General features: G+C 30.7%; 1 protein-coding gene across 3 annotated transcripts in view; it reads left to right on the forward strand.

Moving 5' to 3' along the window:
- LOC106467843 (thymosin beta-like) overlaps window positions 1-21,778 on the forward strand; it is a 36,313-nt gene extending 14,535 nt beyond the window's left edge. For all 3 annotated transcript variants that reach the window (XM_013928224.2, XM_022396666.1, XM_013928231.2), the window contains exons 2-5: window positions 5,930-6,083; window positions 8,208-8,321; window positions 16,433-16,546; window positions 20,836-21,778. In XM_013928224.2, coding sequence (XP_013783678.1) covers window positions 5,954-6,083; window positions 8,208-8,321; window positions 16,433-16,546; window positions 20,836-20,864 — 387 coding nt within the window. In that variant the 5' untranslated portion in view covers window positions 5,930-5,953 and the 3' untranslated portion in view covers window positions 20,865-21,778. The remainder of the gene's footprint in view (window positions 1-5,929; window positions 6,084-8,207; window positions 8,322-16,432; window positions 16,547-20,835) is intronic.
- The last annotated feature ends 3,204 nt before the right edge of the window (window positions 21,779-24,982 follow it).

The following is a 24,982-nucleotide window of genomic DNA, read 5'->3' on the forward strand; positions in this document are numbered from 1 at the left end:
ATCTTGCACATGAGTACTCTCTCTCTCTCCTCTAATAGCGCATATAGCCCTCGTGTAGCTTTGCGCGAAATTCCAAACAAATAAACAAACTTCCTCTTTTATATATATAGATATATATACATACATTAAAAGCAATTGTTTTTCCTCTAATTTACAACCACGTTATCGCCTCATTAAACGGTAAACACAATTTATTTTGAAGAATAAAGACCTGTTATATCGATGTAAAATTGCGAAATGTCTGAAATTTGTGATAAAAATCGTGTAAACTGTAGATGTGCCCTCCCCCCAAAAAAATCCTCATAATATCTTCAATTCTATAAGGCTACCTTAATTTCCGGATCGTGCGTCCACCAGAGTACTTTTTCCACCAACTTTAAAACAGTGTGGTATTCTATCCTGACATTAATTTAAACTCGTCAAGTACATTTGGTACAAATAACACTTGCATCCTTAACCACTTCCTCCAGATTTTAATATCACATCAGGTTATATGGAAATATGTGTTGTGATATTAATTTAAACTCGTCAAGTACATTTGGTACAAATAACACTTGCATCCTTAACCACTGCCTCCAGATTTGAATATCACATCAGGTTATATGGAAATATGTGTTGTGACATTAATTTAAACTCGTCAAGTACATTTGGTACAAATAACACTTGCATCCTTAACCACTGCCTCCAGATTTGAATATCACATCAGGTTATATGGAAAATATGTGTTAGAAATCGTTTCAATCCCTCATCAGTACAATTCGTGCACCAAATCACATTTCTAGCCCTAACCATTGTCTCCAAGTTGTAGTATCAGATATTGTATTAGGGACTGTGAATCTTTACACCTTAGAAATCCTATTCTTACCCGTTTTATATATGTCATTGAACTATCTGTGACCTAACCCTGGTACATATTCACCTATTTTTTAAGTGCTTTGGAAAAGTTGCCACAAACAGAAAGAAACTGTTGAAGCTAATGCTAGCGTCTCAAAGGCTGGCACTGATTGTGCAATAGCTGCACAAAATGGAATATAAAACACTTGCTGATTTGCTACATTTGCTTGTCTGATTCATATACATATATATTATTTTCATATGTTGTTGCTTTTTTTTTCCACCCATTTTATTCTTTGTTTTCATTTTTCATAATTTCACGCGCGTTAGCTATGTCCATGTGTATAAAAAACGTATGTAGGAGAAACTTCGTGACAGCAGGCCGCGAAATGCCTTTTTAGGAATCACGATACTTAACTCAGTACTTACTGTGCGTCATACAAGTAGTTCGAGCCCCAAGTGCTCCGGAAGTCACGTGACTGTTTCACAAAGGCGGCCTTATGGGGTTTGCTGCACTGGAACATATTCACCAACTATATATGTAGCTATAATAAATGTGACTTGCGATGTCTTTTTTTTTTTTCTCTCTAACCCCTCCCCACCATTTTCTCGTTGTCATAGGGTACCCTGACCTATGTGGGAAGTTCATCAACAGTGATACTATTACCATAACGAGAAATAGAAGAATGTATGTATATACAAGTACTGAAGTACAGTTGATATGAATATGTTAGCTGTATCAGACAGATAATGTCCTTTTTAGGACAATGTGGTTCTACCATAGTTAGGCTAACATGTATGATTTTCCGTAGCGTAAAAGAACTATAGATGGTCAGACAAAATTACTACATTAATTGAAGCTAGAAATGAATTTCAGCATTTCACTTTTATTTATAAAGTCCAAACAAGTTTACAGTTAGAGGGAAATCTGTATATCTCTTAGTTCTACTGATTTTTAATAACTAATAAATGGACGTGAATAAGTATAATGATTATGATAAGCATTTTATTTAATAAACAAAATTGTATATAGAACAACATGTTTTGTTTGTTTGAATATACTGTAACAGCAGTCCTGATATCTTATTGATAGTTCGCTACCATAAAAATTTAAGCTCATCAGTGCTGAAGAACTCGGATGTTACTCGTGAAAACGATATATCTGAGGGTCAAACTTGAACATATGTGTGTACAAGTAAATGTAGGGATGGCTGATATCATTCCTTCAAAAACAATGCAAACAAAACAGTAGGGATGGCATTTGCATCATTCCTACATAATAGCACAGGCACAAAGTGTAGTAGAATGTTAACAGACAAAAATAAGATAAATTAAACTCAGTTGTAATATTATGTAGTGATGCAAATGCCATCCCTACATTTACTTCCTTTTTTGAAAAGTTTTTCTTTAATTGTTTGCTTTTTATTTAATGCAGTGTTTCAGTAAATACAGGAAGGTTGTATTCATAACCAAGTTCTAAATACAATGTGGTTCCAACTGTAATATTTAATGTTTATCTATTATTGGTTGATAATTCCTGTTTCACCCTGTACGTAAGCTTTTTAACGGAACAAAACAGATCTGTAAAAAAGCTAACTTCAAGGGGTAATAACATGGTTTACACTTGAATTATGATTTTTCTGTAATTACTACTAGTTATTAATAATACTTATAAAAGCGGATACTCCGTTTGAAACTGTCACCTCAGTGAAATTGGTTGACACCATTGTTTTGGTTTTCGAGTTATCGTGTAATAAAAAAAGAACAAGAAATTCAGATTTTTTTTTCTATGATATTTACAGACATTCCCTACATAGATATTGTTATAAAAAGGAAACACTGTATAGTATTGTAAAGTTATGATGACCTATCAAGGAGATATTTAAAATATCATTTCGATTAACAATCAGAGCCATCCCAACCTTGGCAGTGCTACCACCTGCCTGATATCACCAAACTGATGTACCGATTTTTAAAGTATAATCTTTGTGGTTTTATTTTAACGATGTATTATGATTTGGGAATATGTGTGATGTAATACATTAATCTTGCGCCAATTCCCATGATGTGTAGTGTAAATTTGATACTGTTTATGTGTGCATCGTGAATTCGGAAACCAAATGAACAAAGGGTGGGTTAAAACCCCTGTCCGTATCTAAGGTTTATAATTCCATTTGCCAGCGAGTTTGTGGCTCTGTGCACTCGGAGAAAATTAGAAAAAGGACTTGAAATTAACGGTGCTTTGAGCCAACTCGAGTATGTTCAATCGTATTGCCTGCCTATATATAGTTTCTGTGAAAAGGGGTCAGTCATAGAATTTGGTATCTGTAAATTTTACCAACATTTATTCATAACTAGCGTTTGCTTAAAAAGGGAAAAGAGACAAGTTATATCCTGCCATGATCATATTCAAGTTATCACAAGCTCATTTTGAGAATATAATATTTATACTCTTCTACTTGTATTTCATTATTAATTATTAAGTATTTACAAGCCTAATTTTTTACCACCCATAGCATTAACTGTCCGAGTGATTAAATGATTCTTTCAGTGGCTAATTAGACGTAAATGATGGATGGCTTTTAGTCTTAACACAGTAAAGATAAAATTAAGGTATGTAGGACAAGAGACCTTTCTAAGGTGAGGTCTCCTTCCTGGTGTTATTTACAGGTTAACGACCCCCTTTTTAAAACCCTGCTTTTATCCCCCTACATTTTTTTTATTGTATTCTGGCTGATGTTATCTGGTCATAGAACTCATTATCCTTTCTTATATGGAAAAAAAAGAACGATAAGTTATTAATAATATGTTTAACTAGTTGACAGGTAGTTGAGTTCATACATTGTCACTTCATCAGCTGTTGTGTATTCTACTTGTGTCGTTTAGTCAGGATGGTTTTTGCTAGATATTTCGAAAAAGAGACTTTTCATGCACGAATCTGCATGTGATATAACCGTGTGCGTATTACCCTTATGTAATACAGGCGTAATTTGTAAAAAATAAAAAAAATCCCACTCTGCGATTAAGTGTTCTAAACCGATTTTAGGGTTACCCTTCGATTTTTTGAGTTTATAACAGACAAAAGCCCAGTAAGCTACAAATTGACTGTGGATGTTGTCCCACTGAACACAGTTTACTATATATATTTGTGGGTCTCAGTGGCTCGGGGGTTAACTTGGCTTATTAAAGTACAATTCGGGTTTTAATACACGCGGAGGACACGGCAAAGATAACTTATTGTGCAATTCTGTGCTGAACAACAAACAAATACGCATTTACTGATATACTGAGCAGTGTGTTTCAGATTTGACAAGTTATCCGTATTCAGTCGTAAATGGGTGAATAAAATCTTAACAATTTTAGTAACATTATGTGTTCAGAAAAATACAGTTTAGGCATATTGTGATCATCGCTAACTGTAAACTGTGCTTGGAAATTTTACTTTTAGACATAATTGTCCTTTTTTTTTGTTGTTGTTGCCCTTTTATCGTATGGGATTTCTGAGCTTCGACGTATCAAAGGGATATTCACTAAAACTTTGCTCCAAGGACTTTGATTCAAATAATTCTGTTCTTAATTTCACTTCTTACAAAATTGCTGTATTTCTCTCTGGAGCCGTTGATGCGCTGTAAGAGTCACTGTCAAATCCCACTATTCAATCCTGAGGTGTCGCTAGGTGCTTAAAAGACTCGCAGCTTGGGCCAATTGGCGCGTGAATTTTCGGCGTTTCAATGTGACATCGATCATGGTTTACTATTCTGAATAGACGAATACTGCCAAACGATAACTGTGTGCCTCAAAATTGGCAAACAACTCCATCCCAAAAATGTGAAATTTGTACAAAAATATTTAGAAATAAACATACAAAAAATTAACTATTGAAGTTTAGTCTCCAAAATTAGTATTATAATAATATAATAAAAACACAGCTGTCTTTTATTATACGTTAATATAAATTTATCACGATATCGGCTTTTTGCCTGACATTTGAAATTAGTTCTGATCAAAGTTGCATTCTGTGAACGGGTTCGTTACGAAACTTTTCTACGCGGAGAGCAGGGGTGAAAATGTCGCTAATGGATAAAACATGTTGTCACGATCTCTGGATATGTTTTGGAATAAAAGCCGTCAAACGTTTAGGGCCTGGGTCTTTTTAATAGGGTTGGTCGAATTACCGCAAACACTTTTTAATATAGTGTAGATGTAAAGAATGAGTAATATTATACTGTACATGTAACGTACAATACAGAAGAACACTTATGTTGTGTTGTTGTTTTATTGCCTTAATGAAATGATTTACACATGCAAGTTTTAATGCTATATTAGTTTATTGACCTTGTTATTATTTATTGAAAATCAATTAATACATTTATTGCATGGCCAGAAGGCTGGCTTTAATTAATCAATAATATAATAATGATAAATAAGAAATAATGATGGTATTATTTTGATTACTTGGATAGTTGGAGTAAACAAATAATAATAATCGGAAACACTAATTTCAATTAACCTATTATTTTACACCATACTAATTGATGTAACTGATGCTCATAGTTAATTGAGAGCAACTCGCCAAGCTCTAAATTAGATACGACTGTGTGCATATAACCCTTGTTTTAATTTTAAGCAAAATTCTGTAATAACAAACGATGCATGTCATACTAATATGAATTCTGTGAGCAAAAATCACCAAATTAGTGATGTTTGAATTACAAATATTGAAAAATAAGACCATTCAGATTAAAGTTAAAAAAAATAGGTATAATGCATTATTTTAATTAATAATAAGCTAGCCTTGATAAAAACCAACCCTTGAAAAAAGTAATAGGTGCTCAATGATTATATTTTTCAGTCTTTATTTTGAAGTGGTTTTATATTGCATTTTAACATCATGAAGTTGCTCCTTTCTCACCAGATGTGACAAAGTGTTTTGATAATACTTGTATATCAATCAAACCCATAATTTTGGTGAATAAAGATATATCATGTACTATTTATGGAAAGATGAAATTCATTACTATTTTGGTCATTACAGCATTCTAATTTTACTTTGTTTTCAGATTTAATGACAAAATTATTTACTCTTGTTTTTTAGTTTCACTGAGCTTGTAGCTATAAAATGTCAAGCCCTAAGAAAGAAAATCTTCCAAAAGTATCTCCAGCCATCAAGGTTGAATTAACCAATTTTGATTCAACAAAGATGAAGCACACTGAAACCAGAGAAGCAGTTTCTCTTCCTTCTAAAGAAGGTGAATAGAGGTTCATTATGAAGCTTTCCTAGTCAGGCTCGTGCATAGCTATGTTGAGTAAACTTTGTAATTGTGTGGTTTATGTTGGCTCCATTCAGTAACCCTAATACAAAATGATAAAATCCCTATAACCTGAGCACTTTCAAGAGGTTTTCCCCTGAAGAAGAAAGGTCCACCTTTCAAAAGTGCTTGGGTTCTAGGGTTTTTATCATTTTGTTTCAAGACTTCTTGAACTTACTTGTTTTTCTGACATCATGAATTCAGTAATTTTAAATAGCTTTATTAGGTTTAAAGGAATCTTTTTTTTATTAAAAAAAAAAACCCTGGAGGGTGATATAGTTACAGTAAATCATTTTTGAAATTTCCTGTGAATTTTTGTGTCCAAAGGATGAATTTATGAAAATCAGTGAAACTTGTAATATATTAACCATTAATAAAAGTCTTTTAAAATTATTATAATTAATTGGTTGCATGACTTTTTTGGAAGGGTCCAGTCCATTGCTTGTACAAAGTTGTTACTGATATGAAAGGATAACATATCAAAGATTAGCAGAGAAGTCCCTTAACAGATTCAAAAGAAGTGTTTTTTGTTATATTTTCAACCCTAAGTATACTTTAGTATTTAATGTTTAACTTCTCTAGTCTTCCAGTTTTGTCAGTTACACCATACTCTTAGAGACTTTCAAATTCAAATGTTAATTTCTTTCACTTTTATGGTGAAAAGCTTTGTTGGTATCCTTCTTTCTGTCTGCATTTCTAATACTTTAGTTTTATTTACATATAGCTTTATTAATATATAGAATACAGAAAGTCATTAACTACAATACTTCAATGTGGGTCACTAATGAAAATATTGGACAGATGAGAATAATATCTAAATCTTGCTTGAGTTCAAATTTTTTCCATTCCTCATTTTTGTCAGTTTTTGCTTAATTTACAGCTTGGAAATACTTTTCTGTTGTTAGTTTTTCTCACGATTAAAATTCATTCTCAGTATTTGATTGTTGTATGTGCATTTTAGATACTCGCACAGAGCATTTTATGTCCTGCTTTTCTTCAAACTAATTAAAACCCACATAGAGAACTTATGAAGCACTTTAAACTTGTTGAAGTTGAATAGTAAGAGAGAAGACATCTGAACCTCAGGAATGTTTGTCTGTCACCTGTCAGAAACTTGTATCAATAAACATTAAATGGAATTGAAAGGCATACTTTTTGCATCTGTGTATATGTAAATTACTTCAGCAAGCTTTACTGCAATTAGCACTGGCGTATTGCCAAACTCGTAAACAAGTCATACATTTGTGATGCCTAGAGATGCTTTCTACTTACACATTCTTCTGTTTTGAATGTCTAACCACACATGGTTTTATATAATCAGACTTGATGTAGATGCTTATTGGCTTCTAAAATTAGTATTGTAATGTTCGTTTTTACATTTTATTTAAAGGTTTAATCAGAAATAAGGTGATAGTTTCAAATAAGTTTTAATTTTCCAAATACACCAAAGCATGAGATCGATAGCAGATAGAATTGTTCTGAAAATCATGAACTCTTTGTGTTATTGCTGTTACCAAAGTTAAAACAGTGACTTTCTTTCTTTTAAAATGTTTATTTACACAAGCATTATCTTTAGGTATATATAATTTCTCAGAGTCAAAGGTATTGTTTATTTAAATAATTCATTACTGTAATAATATTACTTTTGACAATAATGAGGTGTTATAGCACATTAGATTTTTAATGGGAGTAGTAATATTAGTTACTTTTTGCAAGTTCATCTTATCTTCTCTTTGTTGTACACCTACATTAGCGCTCTTTTATTTGATAAAGCTAAAATAAACTTTAGTTTCTAATTTCTAAGCAAGTATGTAATAGTCACTACAATTGTTTTGTGAAACAAGGGAAAGGAAGAAATGTAATGAGTAATATAATATGCTACTTTCTTTTTTATCAACTAATATGTAAGTATGTTATATTACCTTTTTTAAGAAGTAATTAGTTACTTTTTTTCTGTAATATGCCTAACATTGATGTTTCGGAAATTGTAATGTGGTCTTTTTGTATTTATTTACTGAGTTTTGGCATGTTTTATTTCCTGCATGGATTGATGCATGAGTTCAGATGTTGAACAAGAGAAAGCACACAACACATTACTGCAAAATGTGGAGGGATTTCAGCGTTCTACACTTCACCACACTCAGCCTCAGGAGAAAATTCACCTTCCCAGTGCTGAAGGTATCATACTATTATACTTATAGCTATTGCTTATAGATGTATTAAAATTATTAGATATAAATGACACTTAACATTTTCCATTATGTTAATTTCTTGTATTTTATTAAATAACATGTGTATTCTTGTCCTTATTTTTGTAGGAATGTTTTTCTTTAAAGCAATATTCAAAACTAGCATAAATTTTTTGAATATTTAAATGCTTGTTATATTGCTTCAGATACTTGTTTGTGAAAGTAACCAGTTATATATGTGATAAAATATTAGCATTATTGAGTAGAATTGGGCAATTACATCAAGTAATCTCACTTACAATGATCAAATAATTAAAATTAGTGCTTCAATTATACCAACTGTCAAAGTAATCAAAATGTTACTTTTATGCTTTCTCATTATTTTCAATTAATTCAATGTTGTTCAGATTAATCAGTTTGTGTTGTAACTCATGAAAATAATCAACTAATGAACTAGTATTTCCAGTTATTACTGTTTTTGATTCTTCCAATTGTCCAAGTCTCATGTGAGAATAATTGACTAATTGAATGTAATCGATTAAGTCCAGTGGTCGATCGATTAGAAAATTCCACTAATCTTCCAGCTATGTTATTGGGTAAAAAATAAAAATATTAATGTATAAAATTTATCTTTCTTGTTAATTTCTAACAGTTTTAAGATTTTGTTTATAAGTCCTTAATTTATAATCAATATAGCTACAGTTTATCAAGTATAATAAAGAATATTTGAAACACCTGAATTTGTAACACAAATAAGTTTGTTTGATTGAGAAGATTTATTTTGTAAATATTCTATTGCATTTGCTTTTAGGTTTTTGATCTATATTCTATGAAAATCTGATTTTATCAGAATGTTGTTAAGATTGTTATGCCTTATGAAAATTTTAGGCAGTAAATCAACTTTACTATCATATTTACAATCAGTAGATGAATTCATGACATGTTATGTTCTATGTGAAAACAGAATTAAAATCTTTAACATATAATAAGTATTTTATTTCACCAGGATGGTTGGCTAATTAGTCATGAAATTTGGGATAATTACAATAAATTTTAGCTTAAAACTTCCCTTAAAAATACTATTTTAGATCTATGTATATAAAAATGCCATATATCTTTTATAATAACTATTAAACTTGCCTAATTTTATTCAGTTTATGTAATGAAAAAAGTATACATTAACAAATTTTGGTGAGAAATAATGATTCAAGGCTTGTGCATGGTCCTTCATCAGATCTCCGAGTTAATTTGATGTATGTTCTGCTAACTTGCCGCATTCTGCCTGTTATACAGTAGTTGTAGAAAGCTGTTGTGATTGTTTAAGTCTTATTGGATGTTGACGACCAAACTCTAATGACTTCATTCAAATTGATAGAATCCACAGATAGCTCATTTCTTTGTTAAAGTGTCTGTTAGAGGCAAGCCATTTTTTATGGCTGTTGAGAGCTTCCTATCACAACCATTCTGTTGTGAAGAAATACCACAGAATATCTGCCCCCCCCCCCCGCCCCCAAAAAAAAGAGAAAATGATGAAGACTCACACAAGTGTAATTATGTTTCTTTGAAATTCTCCAGTTATTTTTCCATAAAAAATATAATAATTATCTATATATATTTTGTTCTTTTTTTAAAGGTATTTGGATCTGTTTTTAATGTTTGCTTAAATAATTTTGTCATGAATATTCTGCTTTTTTTTTTCTACTTTTTTCATTGATCCTAAGCTTGTATTGATAAACTTACAATTCGATAAATAAGGTCTTTATCATAGTTTACTACAAATCATTTTCAGTTTGTTAGTTGTAACTAAATGTATTATTACTTCAAAAAAATACATTATTTTCACTTGTATATCTTTTCAAAAATCTCTTGTAATAGTAATAAATTATAATTAAGTATTTAGAAAGAACCATTTTGTGCATTTATGAAAGTGATATATTTGTTGTCTTATCAAGAATAAAACAATTGATAATTGCTTTTTTTCCCCTATTTGTTAAAAAATTGTTTTAAATGTGACATTTGGAAAGTATTGCTTGTTTTGTAAATAAACTAACCATACAATCTAAGATGTAGCACAGGAGAAAGTTCAACAGAATATCATGCAGGGAGTGAGGAATTTCAAACGCAACTCTTTAAAACGTGCATCTACAGAAGAAAAAATAGTTCTCCCAAACAAAATTGGTGAGAGGTTACTCAACATAGCTTCAAATGCTTTGGTGATGGTTACTGGCATACTTCAAAAATTAGTGGCTTTGGTGGTGGTATTTCATTGTGAATGTATAAATCTATATTTACACTACCAAAAATTTATTTTCTTGAAGTTATGGTGATTATCCTATAGCTTAGTAGGGTGAAATAATTTATTCTGAGAACAGTTTCAACAAATGAATGAGTGTAGATATGGTCTAAATGTGTTTTTTTGTGTTTTTAAATGAGCTTCATATACCCTAATTACTAAAAACTGTTAATATTTCACATCATTTAAGTGATTCATGATGTTGAGGAACCCACTTGAAGTAAATCTATAGCAGAGACGGGTGATACGGGTATTAAATAACCTGATGTTTACCTAAGCAGGTTGCAATATTATTACTTGTATTGTGTTTTTAAATAAAAGTTTCTCAATACCCATATCAACCATCTCTGCTACAGATTTAACAGATCCATTAGTTGGAAATATTAATTTAATCAAAAATAGTATTAATATTGCATCAGTGCAAAACTTTTTTAATCATTTAAAGATTACACAGGCTACATCATCAATATTCTAAAAGTAATTAGATAAATAAAATATACAAGTAATGAAAGTCATGGTTATTGTACTAAATTAAACTTGGTATGATAGAATCAGAGATTTGTTAATACATAATCTTCTTTTCTATTAAATCTGTTTAAATTTGGTGTAATAATTGTGACTTTTTCTACTTCTCTGATTTTATACTTGTCATTGTATACTATAGTGTATATTTTTGCTTAATTTCAGAATGCTGATGATGAAGTCTGTGTAATTCAAAAATATTTAGTTAATAACTTAATATGTTTTTGGGCTGTTGTCATCCTAAGCAACTTTTTTGGTTCTTCTAGTTTAATGTTTTCAAAGAAAACCTTCGAAACAATATATTTAAAAAATTATAAACTTGAAATATTTCCAGCACTTCAATTAAATTTTGGAAAGCCTCAAGCAGTACTTCTAATTTTCTATGGATATTGTTTTTTAAGTATACATCAGAAACACTCTGAATACTCCATAAGGCTGTTTATTTTTCCTTCTATTGTTCTTAAACTATATATTTTTAATTTGATTAACTGCAAGTTAATTAATTTATATTTCAATAATCCACTAATAATAACACATTCATTTGTGAACTATTTCATGAAAAGAAAATGTGTATTACATAAACTTCAGTTATTATTCATTATGCTTTTATAAATGATTCATTAATATTGTTTCCAGTATGTAATATGGTTATATCTCAGGAGTTGGATGTCCATATATGTACATTACACACACGTAGTTGTTAAGACAAATTTCTTGGTGCTTATGTTGCATTATATTTGTATGTGAAGTTGAAATGTAAAGGTACACCATTTCCTAATAGATATGAAAAGCACTAGCTGATGATACTCTGTAATAAACATATATTTGATAACCCAAATGACTAAGTATGTATGTTAAGCAACACGTATACTTTCATTAGTATACATTTCCAATGGGTGATGCAACTCTTGATAATATGTACAGTGTAACATACTTATCATCATTGAGACAAACATCTATGAATTAATATGTAGATAAATGTTATCTTTGTTTAGTTACTTACATTAGTATCTTTATAAAAGATGACGAATAATATGTATGCCCATCTCTGAATGAAAATACAGGAGAAAAGATGTACAGTGAACAAAGCAAATGATTCTAGATAGTAATGTCCAGATTTATATATGTATATCTATTTTACATATACTCCTGGACAAGCGTTCAAAGTTGTGCACATATGTGTTGAAACATAGAAGCACCCGTAGAAGTAGTACTTGTATAGTGTTAAAACAGATACTTAGTTCTATACATATATATGTAAGAGAGAGAGAAGCATCCAGAGTATTGCTTTTATTATATATAAGTGTTGAAATTGATATTTCTAGATAAGCATCTGAAGCAGTACACCATTAGATGGTGAAACAAACATTCTTTGATGAGCATCTGAAGTACTGTATCATAGGTATTAAATCTTTCTATACAGCCTCTTCTTTTTATCCAAACACAATATATAGCTAACTTTTACAGGCAAGATATATCCAAAATGAAAAGAACAAGATTTTTGGATGAACTTTTTAGCATATGAGATCCAAAAATTTTATTTCATTAAGGTTTAGAAAATATTTTTAGGCAAACTAGATCCTAATACATTCATTTTTTTCAGTAAAATGCTGGCTTGTGTCTACCATTGAAATGGAAGCTCAAAAATGAATATGGCATCTGTTCAGAATTATAGTAGAATAGTGAGTTTAGTTCCTTGTCAGGGCTAACTTTAATAGTATCTTTGATTACTACATCTTGATCTTAGTCTGTATAAACACTCAAGCCTTTAGTAAGAAGTCAGGTGAACTTTAAATAAAAAATTTGAATAAGAAAGTGAAATTGCCAGATATTGCTTTAAATTTGGTGTATAAGAACTTGTAATGGCATGAAGAAGAGTTTAGCTTCTTTGTATAGATCATCTCGGGTTGTGAAGATTGACTGAAAAGATATTTCAAACAGGTGGTATGTGTATATGCAAATGAAGTCAGACAGAAAGTTAACTTTTTAAAGTTTGAAGCTCTTGTTGCTCGATTAATTGGTAAAGCATCAGTTTGAAAGCACAAACATGAGCCAAAGTTCAGATTCTGAAACGGACTCACCTGCTCTCACACAAAATGCTATCTCTGTCATTAATTACTCTCTTAGCATTGCTAAAATAATTTTAGTAATCAGCATCAGTCTTTATACCCCACCAGTTTCACACCATTTTTTGAACATGTACATATTGTGTGACTACTCTCCACCTATAAGGGAACAACTATCTCCTTCTGCTATTCCCTCTCCATCCCCACTTTCTCGATTGGCATGACAAAGATTAGATATGTGTTTAATTTTTCCGAGTGTGACTACAGTTTTTGATTGTGCTTTGTTGCCTTTTCAATCGACGTTTAATCTCACAATCTTTTAAAGTTCACATTTGTTTTCAATCTTTACATGTATGCGAGTAGAAGTATTTATGTTTGTCATAAACCCATATATATATATAATGAGTTTGTCCAGTGATGTAAGTATAACGTTACTCCTAAACAGTTCTCTGTGTGGAACCTAAAAGTTCTGCCTTTGGAGCTTGATGAAGAGTAGTTGCCTAGAACTGTTCAAAAGTAAAGTTAGTTAGGTGTTGGTTTTTGTACCTATTTTATTAGAGATTTTGTGATATAGAAAAGTTAAGGAACTTCACAAAATGAAAAATTAAAACAAATTTTTGATGCATATTTTTCATATAAGTTTAGTATCTATTGTATGAACTTGTGCAATTACAAAAGTTAAATATGACATATTAAAAAAAAATTATATGCCTGAGTCTATTGTCAGGTTGTGTTTTGATAGATTGAGACTACATCCTACAAAAAAACAAAAAAAAACTACCCAATTTTCAGGGTGCACTTTTTAAAATATTATATTTCTGTTGTATTATCACTTGGCAGCTGCTTTAGTAAACACTATGTCCTATCATGCTTGTTTTCAAGAAATTTTAAAACCACTCTGTAACTTTTATTCCCCATCCCATACTGGAGTAAGAGAATTCTTGGAAGTTTTTACTTTGTCAATTATCTGTCCAAACTCTATCAGCTAAACCCTTAAACCTTAATACTGAATGTTGAAATTTTACAAAGATTTTTTATCCCCACAGTTGTTCCTTTTTTTTTTCTAAATTAAATGCACATCCTTAGTATTGCATTAAATTCATTACCTAGTCTAACTAACCAATGTTTCAGATTCTGTGCCATACTCTTCATCATTTCATAGGAACCTATTCAACATACCAATAACTCTTTTTTTCCCCCAGAAATACAAATATGTACTGGAAACTTTCCTACTGTCTAGTTAATAGAGGTATATATTTGAATCCTGTTACTGTGTTAATAGTATATAGGTTAAAATTGTGGTAAGTTAATCTTGCTGCTGTCCCATTAACATCAGTGCAAGTTAAAGTCAAGGTATACAATTGTTTTGTTACCACAAATATAGATTTGAATCTTTCTCCCCATACTGTCTTATCAGAATACTTGTGAACCTTAATCCCAGTTAATCACTGTGTTCACTCAAAAATTAATATTATAAGGTTTTTATCATTTTGTATCACAATATTTAATGATGTATTGTTAAGGTGTTTTTGTTTTCTATTAAGAAATGTTTCTACAGTATAGTTAATTATTATACTCTGTAGTAGTATACCATTTGTTTCTATAACAAAGCAGTGCACAGTGATTAGTTATTTTTGTAGCAAACATTGTTTGTAAATTATCCTTGTGTTTTAGAGAAGGTACTTAACACATTCCATCTGACCTTTAGAGCATTTGGTTTGTATTAGAACTTAACCAACAAGAATTTTCTTTAAGAATCAAGATGTAAGAAATTACTCTAAGTAGGTTTAGCACTTGTATTTGAAAAAAAATCAAATTATAGGTTGTTTTTTTTGTACACATTTTTTACATGACTGTTATAGTCACTTTATGTAAAAGTTTGTTGTTATTACTGTCAAAGTGAAGAATGGTTGATTTTGGATGTGAGTCTTGATTTTTCATTCAGATAGCAATGAAATTTCTTGGTTCAAGTACTGTTTAAGGTGTATTTCATTACCATGTTTGTTTTAGTTAGGCCCAGTTAATAGTTTTATATATGTTTCTTTGCAATCATGAAAATGAGTGTTAAATTAGATCATTTGTTCTCCATATTTGGCTCATCACTGTTTCTTGATCTAAGTTCAAGCCTTAGCTTGATTGTGGTTATAATATTCTGTTATAAATAACATATATAAATGTCCAGGCTCTTGAAACTAAGTTTGTTAATAGAGCAAATATTTTACGTTCTGCTTAAGCACAGTGCATTTCAAGAGAAAAGCCAAACAAATATAGTGGCTGTGGTCAAGAATGTGATATTTTAATTGAGAATAGTACACATTCAAACAATCAACCAGTTAATCTACTTGTTTTATTCAGATATTTGGGATCCTCTAAAGAAATGTTGTTTCATGCTGCTAACATAAGCATAACTAAATGTTTTTGCTGCCAGGTAAAATAATGTAATAAAAATGTGTATGAAGTACCAATAAATGTTTATAAAAAAAAAAAAAATGTGTGTGTGATTAAAAACCACAGAAAGAATGAAATGCCAAATTTTTATTTTTTTTCTCTAAAACATAGTAATTCTCCAAATTGTTGAATATAGAAGAATATTATACTATGTTATACAATGTAATATGTTTTCGCTACAAACATCCAAAAAAAAACAATACGACAGCTCATTTTTGTTTTTGAAAATTTTATAGGGACTTAAGTTTCATTGCTTAGGATTTGTGTGTTATAACTTGTACAACAGAACCACTGCACTTTGTTTTTCAACTTTGGGAAATAAAATAAAATTAGTTTTATTTCACTCAAAATTTTGAGATGGTATATTTGCTTTAAGGGATATGCAAAATCTAATAGTAGCTAAATAATAATTAATGCCACTAATTGCTTTATTACAGCCATAACAAAACATGCTGCGGCCATCTATTAGCTTATCATCTCTGCTATTCTGTTTGTTATTCCTTTGTTAAGTTCAAATTTACATGCATTATGTAAATACGCTATATAATTTTATGCAAACAAATAAACTGTTTTCACATTTAAAAAAAAAGATTTTATTCCATTAATTTAACTCGTGCAGTTCACAACTGTAATCTGTTTGTTATCTGTTCCAGGAAGAACAAACCATAACTTATTAGTTTAAATCTCATTGACCTTATTAATAAGTGTGTTTGTCCAATTGATTAAAATATTTTTGTCACAGTTTATATTGTCACTTTTTAATTTATTCAGAGATTGAACAAGAAAAAGGTCAACAGCAACTGTTAGAAGGGATCAAGGGCTTTGATACTACTAAGATGAAGCATGCAGAAACAGAAGTGAAAAATCCATTACCAACCAAAGATGGTAAGACAAGTTTCACTGTTATGTATTTAAGCAAAAATAGAAATAGTTCACCACACTTTAAAGAAAAACCATATCAAACAAAACTTTGCTTCTCCAGAAAAAACTTTTTGCAGGCTTAACCTTCAGTCCGATCTAGTCAAACTAGAATAGATAACAAATTATCATGATCACTGTCTGCGATAGCTGTCCCTAACTTTGAAGTGATAGGCTAGAGGGAAGGGTGCTTGTGAACATCACTCACCGCCAACTCTTGGTCTACTCCTTTCAGACCGAATAGTGGGATTTGATTGTCATTCTTATAACGGATCCACGGTCTCAACCTGTAGAGCGTTTGTAGGTGTGAATAACGGGTCACAAACGGTAGACCCACAAATCCATAGATAAAAAATCAAACTAGAATAGATAACAAATTAGTTCTAATAATGCAGCACTATACATTCTGTTATTAAGCACTTTAGCATTAAATGTTGTCAAATCTTTTATAATGGTAAGTCAATAATTAAAGACGATACCAAATTATATTAGTTCTTAAAAAAATTTCTATCATATCACTGCCCAGTAATAGAGTTAAGAACACTGCAGAGGGCTATTAAACAAATAGTTCAGTCAATCTTCTTGTTTTCTATTGTTTGTTTTTACTATTATTTCACAAGCTTTTAACCACTTTACTGGACCCTTCAATAGATGAGTTTTCATGTACAAAGTAAAAACTTTTAATAGAACATTTCTAAGCAACAATATTAACATTAAAATCTCACCTAGTGTGCAACAGTGGTTACAATAATATCTCGGTAGTTACTGGACACTAATAAATTCAAATTACAAAATGAATGATAGAAATGAATATTGTAAAATAGGTAAAAATCATGTGTTTCATAATATAAAAAAAAAACTCAGAAAATGAGATAAAAAAATAATGGGAAAATTTAGAGAAGGTCATTTGTTTACATTAAAATTAATATTACCTCCAATAAACACTTGGATTTTCTTATCAAATGGTTGCAAGCAAGAATTCAAGGTATAGTCATGATTCTGTTTGATGCCTATATAAAGACCATCATGTTTGTAAACTACTATAGCTGATTTGTCTCTTTTAATATTACATCCCTTGTCAGTGATATTTATCTTGTTTAAGTTTATATTGTGGATGTTCTCCTGTTCATGCTACTGTCAAGTCTATAGCAAAAAATGCTTTGTCTTTTTTTAATTTTAACTGGGTGTTAGTGTCTGATATTGCCAAATTTTTATCAACAATTTTGAAACTTTGGACCCAAAGTTCTAGGTACTTTCTCAAAAACTCTTAAATAGTCAGTTAAAACACCAAGGGTAATTCCTACAACTTTTGTTTGATAGATTATCAGTACTCACAATAATTCCTCTCCCTGATTCCATTAGAACTGTAGAAGAGTTGTTAAACACTGATACCTCATTACTCATTCAGACACAATTTACAATCTAAAACATTACCAAATTTCTCCACATTTCTCTTTGGTTAAAACTACATGCATTGGAACTCTAAATCCTTAAAAATGACTGGTACTCTGATGGACTCATCATTTTCTCATGTGGTTCCTGAACTTTATGTGCAACATTTTAAAGCAAGAGTCGTTCCATCATTGTTACGCTTCTCTTGATCATGGCTTCAAAAACATGTTGTTTTGATTCTATGACAATGTAGAAAAGAAACTAAATCATTTCAAATCTTGTTAAATATTCAGCATGAATCCATACAGTATTCCCTAGAAACTAGGACAGACAACTTCCTACTGTTTCTAGTGATTTTTTTTATAAATTTTGCATATTATTTTTACTTTTTCTATTTTATGAAATTGATTAATTACAACAAAAGTTTACATGAAATTTAATTTTTCATTATTTTAAGATTATTCATTCCTATTATGTGTTTTGTTTCACCATTGCTGCACACAAGAGAACGTTTTATTTTATCCCATTTAGATTAATTAAAGAGGGCTGTTAATCTGGTGACTCGCATGAGATTTATTTTGATTCATTCATGAACACAATTTCCAATCTATTCATCATAACTATCCACCACACAATAAAGAAATTAAAATATTTTTATGTTGAACTTTTCAACTTAACATGAAATGCTACCTTACTTCTTAAATTATTCATAAGAACAGTTAACATTAACACAGTGCTCTGAACTTTAATCAAAGTGTATGTATGTGGGTAAATCAAAAGTGCTTACTATTAATGCCATGTCATGTTTACTGTTGACTTGTATGCATAATGGTTACATGTTTCTTCCACTTTGCAAGTGAGGCTTTAACTTTTCTAAATCTCCATATCAATTAAACTTTAAAGTAATAATATTTAACACTTTAAGCTTTCCATTCTGTTTTGGGCTTAAGTTGCATATTATAAATTTTTTTTAATTTTTGTTTCTGTTTGTTCTTTTGTTCTTGTTTGTTTTTCAATATATTCAGGGAAATTGCTATAAAGAGAAAAATGTGCAATGGTGGATTCACAATAAATGTCAGTCTTAATGCATACATTCTCAAAAAAATCAAAGCTCATTTTGTATACTGATTTTGTAACATCCTTCAAATAAAATCATCTTCATTCTGCCATGAAATAAGACAAATATTCATCTTATTAAATAATTAAATGTATTATTTTAAAACTGGCACAGTGGTTGTTTATGATGATGAAATATGTAAAAACCTCAACAGCCTTAAGTAAAATTGTCTTATTTTTGTCCCTGTTGTCTTACCCACATTTTATTTCCTAAGAATGTGCAAATTTTTGTTATTTAGTATTATTTATTAATTCTTGTTTAATGTCTGTAAGAACTAAATCCATGGTAATATGTCTGTGTAGATTTCTGGACATCTCTTGCGACGTCTAAGTAGATGTCATGATTGATATTATTATATATTTAGGGACACTTTTATGGAAAATAAATGTATTAACTTTGGAAGATTGAATAAAAGGTTATAATGGTTCCATATATATGAATTCTAGCACTTTTATCACAAAGGTTTTTAAATAGTCACTTGTTCAATTACTGAGTTTGATGGTAAACATTTTGCATCAGCCCCTCAGCTGTTAATACTAGCTTATCAATGGTTATAAATATGAATGGTTTTAATTCTGATTCAGTATAGTAATCTCTTTACTTTTATGACTGTTATAAAAAATATAGAAACCATCAATATTTTGATTAAATGTCAATATAAAGAAGTATTTGTTTTTTGCTATCCTATACACTTAAAAACAAACACTGCCAGGTTGTTCTTTGCATTGTACTCACTAAAATCTTCAGTATTCTTGTGCATATTGTTATTAAAATACCCAACAAAATCTAATGCACAATAGTAATTATGAGTAAACGTAAATTATGCTAAAATGCAGAAACATAGAACAGATGGACACAAACCTAATTTTATGAACATACTAAGATTTGGGTATATCACAATCACTTCCAAGCAGTAATTATTATACATTTGAAATTAAATGATTAGTATGATTCCAATTTGTAAATAACTGTGTCGGATTAAAAAAAAAAAGCTGTGCATTTCATCATGGTCTTGTACTAAATTCTATGTGTTGTATGTTAATTGGAATTAACATACACTAAAAGGAAAAGAAAAATATCAAAAAAAATTATATATACCTCTAGAAAAATAAAAATAAAATTTTATAGTTAAATCTAAATATTTATAACGTAACAAAATGGTTAACATCAGGTCGTTATCCAAGATTTTGGGGAGATGTGTAGTTATCAGTTTTCATTTCTGAATGGTAGAGAAAAAAAGAATTTTAAAGAAGGAAACTTTGTTTAGGACCTGTTTATTATAATACAAGAAATAGATCTCTGTTTACTTTAACAGCAGTGTGACTACAGGTGCTTATAGTCTTGTTTAGTACTTTTTGTGATTTCACCGATCCTGAACCATCAAATTAGGTTTGTATTAGCATAAATCTTCCCTTATCTCTTATATTGTAGTTCATAGAACAGCTTTTTGTTCATAATTTTTTTGTTGTTCCACATCACTGCAAATACAGTTTTCATGTACAGTATTTAAATGTAAGTAAATTACTTATCCTACACATTATATTAGCACTTAAAAGAGTGGTAACCATTCACAAAATCAGTAAAGAAAACTTAGTAACAAACATGTGATATAAGTTTATTTCTTTATTTATATGCTCATTTGAAGTCTGAACATTAAAATTAGTATAGATATAAAAATAATATATTAATTTGTATATGAAAATATTCTATAATCACTTGATAATAATTTTATTGTTTCTCTTTTTAGTGATTGACCAAGAAAAAGCCAGCAACTAGATTAACCTAGCTTGCTGTTCTCTTGCAAGAGAATCTCACAACTGTCTTACTTACAATGAGTCTCAGAAAGAAAGCGGAAATTAGACTTCATAGGGTCTACCAAACTTGTGAAGAAATTACATGATTCTGAAGAAAATAATAATAAGGGTGAACTACTCTAGCAAAATTTAAATAATTTCTTATCTCCACTAATGCAAATTGTGCTGTTTATTAAACATATCAACAAATAAAATAAAAAATCATAAAAAATACCAATATTTAACTAACCAGTAATCTTACTAAATGCAGTTTTCATCTTAAACCACAATGAAAGAAATAAGAACTAGCTTGTGAAAAATACCATCCATATTTAAGGTTTATAACTGTACGCAAACATACAAGTTTTGTTTTATAATTTCAATCTCTTGTATCCATTCAATAATCCAACATTGACATTTCTGGTTTTCTTACTAATGATCAATATATATATTTTTACAGGGACCATAATGTATTACTGTTGGACGTTGTTATGTCAGACTTGTTTACTTTCAATATGTGACTAATGCTGAAATTGGAATTCTGTCCCATCTGTTTCCTTTAACATTTATTCTCTCAAATACCCTATTTTTATCATGGATCAAAACAAAGATTAGGGTCCTGGATCGGCTACCTCAGTACTCTGATAATCTCGGGAAAATTCCCAAAGTCCCTGGCACTTCAACATACTGATGTTCAACTGTATTTCATTATGAATGAAAGTGGGCATTTGCGTTAGTATTTAGATATGCTTTTATTCATCTTCCTCTGTAATGCTTCAACTAGTCCAAAAATATCTGATACTAATAAATTGAGTTGTTAGGTTGTTTTCATTGCAAACAAATGTGGAGTCGGAAAAACTATCATAATTATATTCCATTTCTTAAAAAAAAAAAAAATTAATTAATAAATATGATTTGATATAAAACAAATATAGGGAACAAAACTTTGTACTGATTTTTATACAATTTATTCATGTATCCTGAAATTTGTTGATTTGTATGTTGTCTCATTGACCCTTTTTTACTTGAAATAAAAATTATATATATTTAGTTGTTCCAGACTGTATTTTATTAAATACTTGTATCTTACACATACAGTTTTAATTTGCAATGAATTAAACGGCTAAGTTAATCTAATACTTGGAAATATTCCATACTACAAATTTTTCAAGTTTTCATAAGGTCTACCTCATTATTATTTTGTGAATGTCATACTGTTTTGTACAATAGAATAATAACCATTAGCATTTTTTAAAGAAAATTGCTTTCGAAACACCCATTGAAACAATTAAAAAAATATAGTTTCAAGCACATGCTGTAGTTGAAAATATACAATTACAAGTTTACCACAAACATACACATTTCACTGTCATTGTACTTTGAGCTTTCCCTATTCAGCACACTTTCTAAACAAGGAGGATATATAGGCTATATATATATATATTCTTTATCTTCTTTTTTATAAGTTATGTTTTAGCCAAGTATTTTTTATATGCACAAGTATTTATCAGTATTGTTATGAAAGTGTTACAAGTTGATAAGTGGAGGTTATTAAAGTTTAAGGCCCTACTGGCAAAATAAAATGTATATTTTATCTACTAAAATAATTCATTTCATGGAAAAAATGAAATAAAAGATTAACATTAGTACCATTAAATGCAGATCAGCCAAAGTAACTAACTCAAATAAATAAAAAAATCCTATAACACAAGAAAATTAATCCTGTTAAACATTAACGTTAATGTGAAAATATCGACCTGAATTACTATCCAAGAGATGACTTTCCTCCAACTTTACATGTGTGTGTTTGTGTGAACATGTCTAAAACTAAATTTATTAAACAATTTTATGTGTGTGAAATATTAAACTGTACAACCAGCTTTTGAGTTGTTTGTGTGGTAGATGAAAACTGATAGCTCTTATCTTTTTCTAACTAGAAAACTATATATTTATGCAGGCATTTTGCATTTAGGTATTATTTTTTGAACAGGATGTAAGTAGTTATAAACTTGCTTGAATTGTCACCGTATACCAATATACCATAGTGGTAATTCAGTAGAGCTTCTCTTCACTTGTTCCTACATCATCTCTCCCAAGGAATGGGGAGTCTAACCCAAATAAGGGGATGTTTCAGGGGTTAATCTTTGTAGAATATGCATAAATATAATGGTATGAAACACAATTCTACTCTATTTTCAGTAATGTTAGTTGAGGATTTGTTTGATTGAATCAAATCGAAATATTCATGAGTAGGTAGAATAAATAAAAATATCTGTAGAAAGTAAAGTCTGCTGAAAGTAACTTGTGTGTCATATCAAATCTACCCAGTGTCTTACTGGATTATTATTCTGTGTTTTAAGTCATACAAATTCAACTATTTCATAAATCGGCTGTTTTATTCAATATTTCATTAAAATTTGTTCAGTATAGGTTGCAGTTAGAACAGATGCTAGCGTGGACTGTAAGTTTATGACCTTAGATTAAAAGTAACACTCGCATGGCATTGCTTTATAATTGCTTCAAACAAGACTACACATGGGCCCTCACTTTTACATATTTGACTTGTATAGCAACTGTAAGTTATATTAATTTTCTTGGGGGCGCGCCCCCCATACCCTCCTAGATTGAGCTGCCTTTGGCTGCATGGTAGCTGCTTTTAGTAGCTCCTTTATACTTTCAACCTCGTAAAATCTGCATGTCTAGCCAAGCATCCCCCCATTTTGCAATTCCTTCCTACACCACTGCTACACTTGTATCCTAGGCGTGTATAATGGCTAGCCTGATTTCAATTATTTGTGTACAGGGCCAGCACCATTGGGGAGGGGGAATATATATATAGCCAGAGCCAACCTGATGATCCCCCCCTGCTGTTCTTCTCCCACCCTTTAATTCATTGTACAAATTATAGAGCTTTCTAGTGCTCTCTTTAAAACTTCATCAGCTTTGTGTTTCTGTTAGAATTAATGTGTCTGCTCAAATGTTTAGCCGTGTCATAACGTATTTCCCATTTGCAATGCTGAGAATCTTTGCCCATGAGTAACCCTTACTCACTTGTAAGCTCCCTTTCCAGAGAGGAAATTATTGAATGTCCAATAAATGGGGACAGGCCTTGTGAGGCAACTTGAATATATTGTTACGTCTCCGTTTGTTAATTAACTTCCCGTAACTTCGTTCCGACGAAATTTTAGCGACACAAGTTCTTTACTTAATAAAACTGGTTTATTCTTTCCGAATACAACTTTACCGATACACTCAACTTCAACAATCGCGCTAAACAAACGCTGTAACGTCTCTCGTGCTCTCTGACTGCAGTTCAATCACTCACTGTCCATACACACATTACATTACCCTCTTTTATATACCCGACTACCCTATATCTAGTAAATACTAGAGCATTCGCCAAAGTACAGGATAGTTCTAGAAACGAGAGGGCGCCACACTAGTCACGTGACCTCGATGACGCAACACTGCCCCCTCCTTAGTATTTTTCGTCCCGAACAATAACTACATACAATAAACCAATAACAATTAACAATAACAACTGTACAGAATTACAATCACAAAATTACAATTCAATAAAGTCTCTTAATTTTACGGGACGTATCTTCTTCCGTACTGGTCTCGTCTTGTTGGCTTCTGCTTCATGCGGGGTTCATCTGCTTCATCAGTAAATGTCCTATCATCGGTAACAGTCACATCAGTGGTAGTAACTTCATCAAGAGCTTCACCGTTTCCCTTCTCAAAACTGAGTAGAGTTTCTTCTTCGACGGTGGCTTCTTCAGGTGGCACGTCTTCAGCAGCGCCATTTGTTCTGTTTTCCACTTCGTCCCAACTGAAATGTCTTGGACCGTGATAACGCCAAAGCCTGTTGGCATGCACCACTTTTGGCTTACCTCGCCGACCACATTTTATCCGGAAAGTCACGTCTGAGAGACGATCCACTATGTCGTATGGGCCTTTCCATGGAAAAGACAACTTAGGAGATTTCCCTTTGGTCTTCCTGAGATTATACAACCATACCTTCTGTCCGGGTACAAAGCTGACTTCAGTAGATCTCTTATCATAAGTCAACCTCATCGAATCAGCAGACGTTTTCAAGCT

This window comes from Limulus polyphemus, unplaced genomic scaffold, assembly GCF_000517525.1.
Source record: "Limulus polyphemus unplaced genomic scaffold, Limulus_polyphemus-2.1.2 Scaffold83, whole genome shotgun sequence".
NCBI classification, from domain to species: Eukaryota; Metazoa; Arthropoda; class Merostomata; order Xiphosura; family Limulidae; genus Limulus; species Limulus polyphemus.